Source organism: Aphis gossypii, chromosome 3, assembly GCF_020184175.1.
Source record: "Aphis gossypii isolate Hap1 chromosome 3, ASM2018417v2, whole genome shotgun sequence".
Taxonomy (NCBI): Eukaryota; Metazoa; Arthropoda; class Insecta; order Hemiptera; family Aphididae; genus Aphis; species Aphis gossypii.
In genome coordinates, this window is record NC_065532.1 from 21593383 (window position 1) to 21605432 (window position 12050).

The window sequence follows — 12050 nt, forward strand, 5'->3', positions numbered from 1 at the left end:
ATAATATGATAACCATGGCGATGGAAGTGGCGGAGGCGGGGACGGCGGCAGCGGCGGTGGTGGAGGTGGGGAGGGGGACGGCGGCGGGGCGGGGACGGTTGCGGCGGCGGGGGGCGGCGGCGGCGGCTGCTTAGACAAAATCGGCGGCGGCTGCTTAGAGGGCTGCTTAGGTTCCAGAAGCCCCATTTTACACCTACTGGGGTAAATTTATATACAACAACAAAAAAAAAAAAAATGAAGGAATCTTCAGTTAGGATCGGTTTCATCTTCGGAGATAGGTAGCTTGACAACCTTTACTACTGGCCTCTTGAATAGTCCCTCTGCCGTTCTTACTGTGACTACTCGCACTACCTTGTCTGGTCCAGGATGAACTTCGATCATTCGACCTAATTGCCAAGCTAGAGGAGGGCGAGTTGGAGAATTTATAATCACCATGTCTCCAACGTTCAAATTGGCGCATTGGGAGTACCATTTTTGTCGGCTTTGTAATGTATGAAGGTACTCGCGATTCCATCGAGTCTAAAATGATTGAGTAGCCTGTTTGACCAATAGCCATCTTCGAAGACGATTTTGGGGTACGTCGGTAATTTCCATGATCGGTTGACCAATTAAAAAATGACCAGGAGTCGCACAAATCGTTTGGGTCACTGGACGCAGCCACTAATGGTCGCGAGTAGTGATGGGCGGTAACGAATAATTTGTACTATCGATTATTGTACGATTATTCGTATAAACTATCGAATAATCATTCGAATAATAAATCCAGGACTGAATAACATTATTTTTTTAAAAAATTATTTAAATAATCAGCACTATCGAATAATTATTCGAATAACCTGTAATACCGAATAATTTTTCAAATAATCTGCACTACCGAATAATTTTTCAAATAATCTGCACTATCGAATAATATTATTCATTATTCGAATAACCTGTACTACCGAATAATTTTTCGAATAATCTGCACTACCTACCGAATAATACAAAACTTCTTATAATTTTCAAGTACATTGTATATTATTTAAAATTAACAAACTTTTCTTTTCTTTTTAATAATGTTTAAACTAATAATAGGTCGACATAACTATGTTTTTAGTGATTTTACATATTTTTATTAAGAAAAACAAGTGTATCCAGATTTTCGGGCAACAATCTGTTGCGTCTAGCTGACATAATTTGACCGGTCTTGAAAAATATACGTTCTGAAGGTACTGATGTAGCAGGTATTGATGCATATTTTAATGCCACTTCATTTAATGGATACAACAGTGTCTTGTGCTTTTCCCAATATTCTGCAAGTTTGCAAGAAAGATCTTGATATGGCATACCTAAATATTGTTTAACTAAAACCATTGCACTACTTGTTGTTGTTGATTGACTTTGCATATCATTCACCTTTGTTGTTAAAAATCCCCAAAGGTCTTCTGTTTCTGTTTGTACAGGATGAACAACTTCTGGTTCTATATTAAAACATTTTTACAGGTAAAAATTGAATTATTATTAATTAGAATTAGAATTATTTATTTTATTAAGTTTAATTTATTACCAGGAATTGGGGTGTTTAATAGACTGGCTACTTCTGCTGTTATTGATGCTTCAGCATCAGAAGCATTTTGTTCATTTTTAAATGCCACTTTTTTACATCTAGGGTCAAGTAATGTTGCTCGACCGAAATGAGGAATCAATGATTGTTTTTCTATTCCTTGAAAACGTGATCTAATATTTTCGTGGAGATTAGATTTTAATAATATTCCAATTATTGTTGAGGGATCTTTATTAGTTAATGCAATCTGTAATCCTATAAAATAACTGTACTTCAAAAACAAATTTACAAAAAAATATTTTATTTATTAGAAATATTACCTCGGATAAGTGGTATAACTTTGGAAATCGTCGGATATTCTTCAGCTGATAGTTCCACAGTAATGCTGTGAAATGGTTTTAGCAATGGAATGCAATCCTCCACTACATCCCATTCATCAGGTGATAGATTTGGTGGTGCTTCTTTTAACGTCATTATTACAATTGTAATAGGTTCTTTTAATTGTACTAACCTTTCCATCATCACTAGTGTACTGTTCCACCTCGTACATACATCTTGTTTAAGTTTCAAAATATTTTGTAGACCCATTTGTTGTTGCTTTTCAACTAATTTTCTATTGCCTTTTTCGCTGCGTTTAAAAAATCCAACTATATTACGACACTTTTTCAAAATTTCTTTTAGTCGACTATCAGAACTGCCATCATCATTATTTTCAATATTTCCATTTACATTTATATCATTATCTGTTAAACTTAGAGCATTTCTCACAACTAAATTTAATTTATGTGCTGTACAGGGAATATGTTGGATGTTCATAAGCCTAACTGCAGCATTTATATTTCTCCCTCCATCGGTCACTATAGCCACAACTTTATGAAAAATATCAAATTTATTTAATTCTGTAGTTATGATTTCAGACAGATAAACTGCAGTATGGCTTTCAGTTAACTTTTTTGTACAAAGGACAAAGGTTTTTAGATTATTATCAAGCTTGGAAAAAAAATGTACTGTAATTGTAATAAATGAATCAGTATTGATTGATGTCCAGATGTCGGTGGTTACTGATATGTATTTAGCATCATTCAGTTGAACTTGTATTTTATTTTTAACCTCAGCATATATATTTGGTATAATACTTCTACCAAGAGCTCTTCTACTAGGTATTTGGTATCTAAAATAAAGACTTATATTAAATTACACTAAGATTAAATATAGACAAACTTTTGAAAGAAAATATATAAAACAATTAACTACCTAGAATCCAAAAGTTTAACTAAATGTCTAAAACCAGAGTTTTCAACAATTGATACTGGTTGTAGATCTTCAGCAATCATCTTGACTATTGCTTTATAAAACTCTGAAACTTGTTGATCTGAAGGTGCAAGAAATCTATACATTTAAATTAAATTTATGTAAGACAAAGTAATGTGCAGTAAGAAGGAATGGGTGGATAATAAAAAAAAAAATTTAATTATCATTTATTAAAATTAAAATTTTACACAAAACACTATGTGTGACCTAGGTAATAATTAAAAACCATTTAATTAAATTAATTTTAACTTTTTCTGAGTAAGTTACACTACTTGATAACTGTAAGTTAACTTATATCTTAACATTCTAAATATTGATGTATATCTTAATTATCTCAAATTATTTTTTTTAAACTTTTCCACCCATCTTAAATATTAAAATGTATACAAGTAATAGAAATAATAAATATGTATAAGTTAGCTTTGAAAAATATGTAATTTACCTGTTAGATAAAACCATTTGTTTTTGCCTTAGCATAGGCTGTATTTGTAAGGATGTTTCAGGTTCAACTATTTGAAAATTATCCCTTTCAACCTCAACAAACGTAGATGTTGATGGTCTAGAAAGTAAAGCTATAAAAATAAGAATAAAATAAATGTTGATAAATAATAAATACCAATTATAAATTACTATAAAATTTACTTACTAAGATACTTGATATAAATAATTATTAGATTCTATAATTAGGGCTGTAAGTTTATAGGAAAGGTCATTTTTTTTTTACATTTTTATGCATATTATAATGTACTAATGTGTAATAATATTTTATATCAATATTAATATAAAAATTAAATTAAAAACCATTTTAATGCATTTAATACTATAATTTTTGGCATTTTATATTGGATTTTTAAAAAAGTTTTAAGGTTTTATTAGCGCATTAAATTCACATCTCTAACTAAAATATTCACTTACCTGGTGTATCAGGTTGATTTATTTCACCATTTCGCTCATTTAGGGCAATTATTTTGTCACGCTGTAAAATTGTCATGTGTTTTCTTTTTAAATGTTCCATAAGATTTTAAGTCCCATTGGCACGTTTGTAAGAATGTTTACATATTTTACATTGTGCCTCATCTGGGATATTATGGTTTTTTATAAAATATTTCCAAACCTCAGAACTATTTCTTTTTTGCATTATGTGCAATTATTAAACTCACCAAAACAATTTTGAAAAAATAATAGAACAAAAACATCCAATGACCGTAAAAAATCAAAAAATCAAGTGCACACTATAAATACCAAATACGGAATAACTTTAATAAGATGGTAATCAATAAAACAACATGAATAAATTATATTGGTGGTATAAAAATAGTATATCAAGTTTCAACACTAATAATATAATAAATAAGTCTAATAATAGTTTAATAATATGATTTATTTAAAATCAAACACAAACACCAAACACGTTTATATTGCTTATAATATTTACAAGTTGTTCAATCTGAATTTTAAATACTGGGAAGATACGCTACATGTTACCATTTTTATTTTAAATATAAATCAAAAACCTTTTGAAATTTGCTAGTATAAGTTTATTATATAAATAAAAAATATGGTTAAATAAACAGAGTAACAAACGTTTCTAATACGTATCTATTTTTCATATTCTTAACACATCATCACATCATATTAAGCATTTACATTTTGTTGGACATATTTTATATTAATATTGAATTATCGAATTATTTAAATAACTATGGGCTGGCGGAAACTCGATTGCAAGTTTTTGAAAGCTGCCTCCGACGCCTTCGAGTTGGTCGAGTGAAAATCGTTTGATTTAGTTGGTGAGGTTTGGGTGTAGATGCTGTAAATTGGTCAATAAAACATATGAATAAGCCGATTGCCACGTCTGAAAATCTAATAGTTATCTTCCGGTGTAAAAGTTTATCCCGTCGCTTTCCCAGTGGTTTTTTGTATGCAAAAAATAAATAAATACGAACAATTGGTAGTTGAGTATCTAGCTATCAGTCGTCACATAATGTAAATCGATATCCGACAGTGCAGATTGTCATACCTCCTGATGTCAAAAGTCTTATGTTGAATTGTAGGATAAGTTAAAGTCGAATAACATGTGAACATTCAAAATAAGTTGTCAGTTATCATTGGGAAAAATTGATTTAAACGCAATTAATTTATTATATAAATATGGTAAATATAAATAGAGTAACAAACGTGTCTAATACGTGTCTAATACGTATCTATTTTTTTATTTTCCCAACACATTTCAATATTTCATATCAATCATTTAAATTTTGGCGGACATATTTTCTATTAATATCATAGATACCTAATAAACATTATGATTAATATTGAATTATCGAATTATTTAAATAATATCAAATTATTCGAATAATATTGAATAATTTAATTTAAATAATATCGAATTATTCGAATAATATTGAATTATTTAAATAACATCGAATTATTCGAATAATCGTTAAGAATATTTGAATAACAGTATCGAATAAACTATCGAATTATTCGATGGTCATTATTCGATAGTGCCCATCACTAGTCGCGAGTTTAACACTCCTTCAACCTTGGTGATCAATGTCATAAATTCTTCCAATGTGTAAATCTGAGGTCCGGTTACCTTTATCATATGCAGCTTCGCACTTTTTATTGCTGCTTCCCATATTCCCCCGAAATGAGGGGCAGCAGGTGGATTAAATATCCATTGACGGGGGATACGGGCGTGTAAAACGTCTTGTACAGTGGCGTCCTTAAATAAATTGTTCAGTATCCGAGCTGCACCAACATAGTTAGTGCCACAGCCTGATCGTATGGTCGCTGGAATTCCTCGTCTGGCCACGAAGCGATCTAGAGCAGCTAAAAAAGCCTCAGTGGAAAGATCTGTAACTGCTTCCAAATAGACCGCCTTTGTTGATAAGCATATGAAGAACGCAAGATATGCCTTATAACTCTTGGCGTTTCGACGCTTGCTCTCTTTCACTGCAAAGGGTCCCCCATAATCCATTCCAACATTACTGAATGGACGGTGTGGCTTAACTCGGAACGATGGTAGATCAGCCATTACGGGCTCGGGACACTTAGCTTTGTGCCGGACACACGAAAAAAAATACTAAGTTACTACAGCCATTTAAATAGTTAGCCGAACAATATTCCATTGTAACTATAGGGACAATTTAATTATTAAGTTATGAGTACTTATTTCATAATGTTAAAACAATTTTGTTGAGGTAATATGTGCGCTATATTCATAAGACACAAGACTTCTTATTTGCAGTAACATTTATTTATTGTTAATCCGCCACTCTGATTTGTCACATCAACAGTACAAATTTGTTGAGATAACCTAACAACATTTTTTTTTATTACATGCAGCAACATGAATTTATTGTTATGCCGCCAGTATTTTTTGTTGTATTAACAATACAAATTTGTTGAGATAACCTAATCAATTTTTTTTTTTTATTACGTGCGGCAACAATGACTTGTTTACTCCGACATATTTTCTTGTTGGAAGACCAAAAATTATTTGGAAAATATGGTTATTTTAACAATACATGCACGTTACACCAAACTAGCTTATTGTTCCATGTGGTGAAATAAGGGGAGAATAAGGGAAGCTTACCCCTCTACCCAGACAAAAATTTAGCCCCCCTAGAAATTTTAAATTGTTGGGTTTAATATTTGTTACCTACTAATTATGGTTATAGGTATGTTAGCATGAAGTTGACTATGAAATGTAGGTAATATTTGCCCAGGTACTGACAACCTATGTACTTATGGAACTAGAAAAAATTTTATTTAGTAATTAATGTTAAAATATGTGTAAAGGTTTGAAGAAGAGGGCGGGTTATTTTAAGTTTTATAATTGAAAAACAATAGCTTTTAAATAATAAATATACCCTATAAAAACATTGGTAGGCGCCCTTGTAATCACACTGATTATATGAAACCCATTTACTTAATATATTATTAGTAAGGTAAATTAATACATTATAAACACGAAATACTATTCATTAAAATTTTATTGAACAAAACTCAATTATACATAATATCATTAACAGTAAAGTTTATTTTCAGTAGAAAAAATATTTTTATATTTAAAAATTACATGCAATATATTTACAGTCGTTAGTCTTAGAATGAAGAACACAACTGTTATCAGTTGGTAGTTCATCAAAAGAAATACAAGTAATACCAAGACAACATTGAACTACATATGCCTGTAAATGTTCATCATGATTTATAATTTCAAAATTTGTACCTACTAGGTATGGAATATCACATCCAAGTTTAAAAAATATATATATACTTTTAATAAACTTGGGCATATCTTCTATATTTATTAATACAGTCATATTTTTTGTTGTAAACCGGGTACCCTTTATATTTACCTAAGACACAAATTTTGCTGAACTTAAATCTATATTTGGATTATTAATATTAGTTTAAATATAATTAAGTGTACTAGTGGATATTTCTATGATTTTTCCTGTTTCTAATGTAGAAAATAATTTATTTGACTTAGAAAGCAAACGATATTCTAGTCTAAGTTGATGTTTAGCACTCGATGTATAACATATATTTTTTCTGCTCAATATTGAGTTAGCAGTTAATTTAGATTCTCTGTGTTTGGATTCATATCGCATTGACCATAAATGCGATAATGGGCCAACTCTTTTCATTATATAAGGGTAGTGTAGTAGATGATGATGTTTAGGCTTTAAGTTAGTATGAAATAGTTTTAAATATAATTGGTGATGTTCTGTAATTAAAGTTTCTAAAAGAATTGCACATTCAACTTGAACAGCTTTAGAAGTGACAATATCAATTATTTTTTTTAATAATATATATAACAGCCATACTTCAGAATTTTTAGGAATTAAGTCACCAATCATAATTCCTAAATAACGACAAAAACAAAGCATTTCGCTTGCAGACATTTTAAGTTTTTTTTTTTTTTAAATGATCACTAGTAATATATTGTGGTCTGTTTTGTCCTTCAATTGTACCATAGTCAAAATACTGAATTCGACTATTTAACGTACTCAGCTAAAAATACTTTAAATTTATAATAAACACAAACAATATTTCAGAAATATCATATGAACACACCCCTTCTAGTATATCGTGCATTATATCAGTGATTCCCAACGTGGGCGCTACCGCCCCCTTGTGGGCATTTTTTATTTTGAAGGGGGCGTTTTTATGAGGGGGGCGCTAAAGGGGGCGCTCTATCTATCATTTAAATTTTTTTTGTTAATAACTGATTGTAATAAAATGTATGACTGCGTAGAATAAAATACCTAATGTAATCCACAGAATTATGTAGGTATAATATTTATAGACACTTAAATAATATCAAAATAATTATCTTATCGGACTATAGATTCTAGGTACTAAGCAGGTACTTGACGTTATTATTGTCTTATCGGAATTATCGTATAGATTCCGATTAGCGGTTAATCAATAGCCGATTCCGACAATGTTATGTGTACTGTGTACTGTGTAGTCGTATTTGGTACTTGGCAGGTATTTGACGTTATTATTGTGCGTGTACGTAGAAGTTATATTCGTAAATATTATAAAATGTCCGAGAACAAAAAATGTAGAAAATATTCCATTGAATATTTGAAATTTGGTTTTATTGTATCTCCGACAAATGAAAAACTACCCTTGTGTCTCATTTGTGAAAAAACATTCAGTAATGAAGGTATGAAACCTTCAAGAATGAAAGAGCATCTTATGAAAAAACATTCAGATAAAAGTAACAAAAATATTTTATACTTTAGTGACCTAAAGAATAAATTTGAAAAACAAAAAACTATAAGTGGACTTTTTAATAAAACACATCTAAATAATGATAAAGGTCTCCTTGCATCCTACAAAGTGTCTCTTTTAAGTGTGGAAAACCACACACTATCGGCGAAACACTTATTTTACCTGCTGTAGAAGCAATATTAAAATCAATGACAAATTTAAATGTAACCGACATAACTTCATCTATTGCTCTCAGTAATAATACTGTGTCCAGGCGAATAGATGAAATGGCGTACGATGTTGAAATAAAACTGTGTGATATTTTAAGAAATACAAAATTTTCACTACAACTTGATGAATCCACTTTACGAGATAACGAAGCCCTGTTACTTGCGTACGTGCGATATGTAAACATCGACGAAAAAATAACGGAAGAACTACTATTTGCAAAATCATTAATCACGGATACTAAAGGATTAACCATATTTAATGTAGTAAATAATTTTTTTATAGAAAAGGGTATTCCTATTACAAATTGTATAGCTTGTGCCACTGATGGAGCGCCTGCAATGATTGGACGTCAACGTGGTTTTATTGCTCATTTAAAAAATGCAGTCCCTGGGATTTTAACAGTTCATTGTGTCATTCATCGTCAGCATTTAATAGCTAAAAATTTAAGTAATGAATTGTTTGATACCATGCGGTTTGTCATAAATGCTGTTAATAAAATCAAAGCTAAATCATTGAATGACCGTTTGTTTCGACAATTATGCCACGAAAATGATGAAGACTTTGAACGCCTTATTCTACACACCGAAGTTAGGTGGCTATCAAAAGGAAATTGTTTGACACGCTTTTATAATTTATTTCACACTATACTAGAATTTCTGCAGCCACTTGATAAACAACTTTACGATGAATTACATAAAAGAAAGACCAATATCGCATACCTAGCAGATATTTTTGAAAAACTTAATGAAGTTAATAAAAATTTGCAAGGTGATAAAATTAATTTTATCAAATCGAAGTCCATAATTAGTGCATTTATTTCAAAATTAAGTTTTTTTAAAGAAAAGATTAGTCGTCGTGAATTCAATAATTTTTCTAACTTATCAAGATCACAACAAATTTTAGATTCTGACTTAGAAATATACTGTGCACACCTTGAATCCCTTAAAGATGATATGAGTACTAGATTTAAGGATATCAACGATCTGATTATACCAGAATGGGTATTGAATCCATTTTTAGCAGATATACAAAATGTCCAACCATTAATTCAAGAAGAACTACTCGAAGTGAAGCACAATGAAGAAGCTAAAATCGATTTTAAACATAAAGGATACGAGTTGTTTTGGCTCAAACAAAAAACTATGTACCCTCAAATTTGGAAAGAAGTAGAATTACTAATTATGGCTTTTCCGTCGACATACCTGGTCGAAAAAGGCTTTAGTGCGGTTCAACAACTTTTGACCAAATCAAGAAATAAATTAGAAATATGTGAAAGAGGAGATTTAAGACTAATGCTGACATCTATTGAGCCAGATATCATTTCGTTAGCAGGAAAACATCAACCTCAGGGCAGTCATTAATCAAATAAGTAGCGAATTTGAAATCAAATTATATAATTATTAATTATTAGTAGGTATTTAAATTTAAATTAACTAAATTGTAGCGTTAAAATGTTATGATATTTTGTTTTAAATTAAATAGCTTATTAAAAACTAAAACTTTATCATTTTAAAAAAATTATTGGGGGGGGGGGCGGTGTGAAATTTTTAAAATCTAAAAGGGGCGTTGAGTAAAAAAAGGTTGGGAAACACTGCATTATATCAACAGAATAATTATCAGTTGCATGAAAGCCATCAATTTCATTCCAAACACATGCCTCATTAATACCTGTCAACGACAAATTATCAATAGATAAATCTCGATAATAATTTTCTTTGTTTCTTAATTTATTGTAATCTTGCTTTACAGAGTAGTTGCATTCGAGTTTACTACATTTACAGAATCTGCAAGGAAAATTGGCCATAAAACTTTCAGTATATCCTAGAATTGAATGTAGGCCAAGATTATCGCCAAGAATTAATGCTAAGGAGAAATGAATAGTATAACTATTATTTTCGATCTGAACATCAATTCCATTGTTTTGTAAAAAATTGATTTCTGAAATTAACTCTTTAAAAATTATTTTATTTCCCAATTCTTTCCTATCAATGGAATTAAATAATAATTCAAGAAATATGTAATTTAATGAAGAAGAAAATTCAGAAGGAAAACAAGAAACAAAAGATATGTAAACTGCTCCTAATTTCTTTTTACCAGCATGGGACCCCAGAGCATTATTGGTTTCATAGTCATCAAAGTATAAAAAAAAAGGTATTAAGAGTTTATTTGGATTTTGATTACACTTTTCTTTCCAAATTTCACTTTGTAAATAACTACAAATTATATTTCCTTGCATAGACTTTAATTCATTAAAATATTTTAGAACAGTTATTAAAACGTTAGGTTGCTCAAAAAAATTTTTAAAAACCAATCTTAATGGAATAATATATTCATTAATTTTAACAGTATCAAGTACTGTATTTCCATTTTTAATAACATTTTTTATTCGATTCCCTATAGAAATTTCAACAAGCTTGATATAAACACCTAATCATTCTAAAGTATTGAGACGTACATATTCGGTTTCAAGATCTTTAAAAGGATTTTTTAAAATATCAAACATGGTTGAAATTTTTGAAATAGTATTTGGATTATTTTCATTAGTCTTCAAATTATTTAAAACTTCATTTTTAGGGTTCCGTACTTCAAAAGAAAAAAACGGAACCCTTATAACATCACTTTGTTGTCCGTCCGTCCGTCCGTCTGTCAAGAGCGTTTTTCTCAGGAACGCGTGGAGGTATCAAACTGAAATTTGTATATGATACTCAGGTCTACTGTCCCTGGAAGCTGTAGAAAAATCAACCTTCTAAGCCAACGCAATCAAAAGATACAGCCATTTAGGCCGCAAATTTCCGCAAATTTTCGAAACTCGCACGGGAATCAAAACCTACAGGGTACTTCCGTGAACTTAGAATCTTGAAATTTCGTACGAAGTCACGTCATATAGTACAGATATAGGAAAAATTACGAAAACCGTAAATTTTTAGTTTCATCATATAAAAAAAAAATATTTTTGACAATTTTGAAAATTTCAAGTTACTACTCCTTATCTCATGAACGCGTTGAGGTATTAAATTAAAATTCATATTAAATACTTAAGTCTATAATACCTTTAAACTGTAACAAAATCAAACTTTTATGTCAACGCAATCGAAAGAAATAATAACAATTTAATCCGCATATCGTCCGTCCGTCTGTCAAATTTTCGAAACTCGCACGGGAATCAAAACCTACAGGGTACTTCCTGTGAACTTAGAATCTTGAAGTTTCGTACGAAGTCACGTCTTAT

The 12050-nt window shown here is 30.4% G+C and overlaps 3 protein-coding genes across 3 annotated transcripts; 1 reads left to right on the plus strand and 2 right to left on the minus strand.

The window, feature by feature from the left end:
* Positions 1-1101: 1101 nt before the first annotated feature.
* On the minus strand, positions 1102-3845 carry LOC126550998 (E3 SUMO-protein ligase ZBED1-like). The gene is made up of 7 exons (XM_050203754.1): positions 3770-3845; positions 3297-3426; positions 2798-2932; positions 2552-2714; positions 1864-2491; positions 1547-1798; positions 1102-1460 (listed from the first exon to the last, which is right to left on the minus strand). The coding sequence occupies exons 1-7, from the start codon at positions 3843-3845 to the stop codon at positions 1102-1104; spliced, it is 1743 nt and encodes a 580-aa protein (XP_050059711.1).
* Positions 3846-5351: 1506 nt separating this feature from the next.
* On the minus strand, positions 5352-5894 carry LOC126550999 (uncharacterized). The gene has a single exon (XM_050203755.1). The coding sequence runs from the start codon at positions 5892-5894 to the stop codon at positions 5352-5354; it is 543 nt and encodes a 180-aa protein (XP_050059712.1).
* A 2905-nt stretch (positions 5895-8799) lies between these two features.
* On the plus strand, positions 8800-10182 carry LOC126551000 (SCAN domain-containing protein 3-like). Its single transcript, XM_050203756.1, has 2 exons — positions 8800-9433; positions 9725-10182. Exons 1-2 carry the CDS (start codon positions 8800-8802, stop codon positions 10180-10182), a joined length of 1092 nt encoding a protein of 363 aa, XP_050059713.1.
* Positions 10183-12050: the final 1868 nt, after the last annotated feature.

Coding starts and splice junctions, on each gene's coding strand:
- LOC126551000 (XM_050203756.1), top strand. CDS start 8,800: ATGACAAATTTAAATGTAACCGACATAACTTCATCTATTGCTCTCAGT. Junction 9,434..9,724: donor GTGGCTATCAAAAGGAAATT/GTTTGACACGCT, acceptor AACAAATTTTAG/ATTCTGACTTAGAAATATAC.
- LOC126550999 (XM_050203755.1), bottom strand. CDS start 5,894: ATGGCTGATCTACCATCGTTCCGAGTTAAGCCACACCGTCCATTCAGT.
- LOC126550998 (XM_050203754.1), bottom strand. CDS start 3,845: ATGACAATTTTACAGCGTGACAAAATAATTGCCCTAAATGAGCGAAAT. Junction 2,933..3,296: donor CAAATGGTTTTATCTAACAG/GTAAATTACATA, acceptor TTAAATGTATAG/ATTTCTTGCACCTTCAGATC. Junction 2,492..2,551: donor ATTCATTTATTACAATTACA/GTACATTTTTTT, acceptor TGTACAAAAAAG/TTAACTGAAAGCCATACTGC.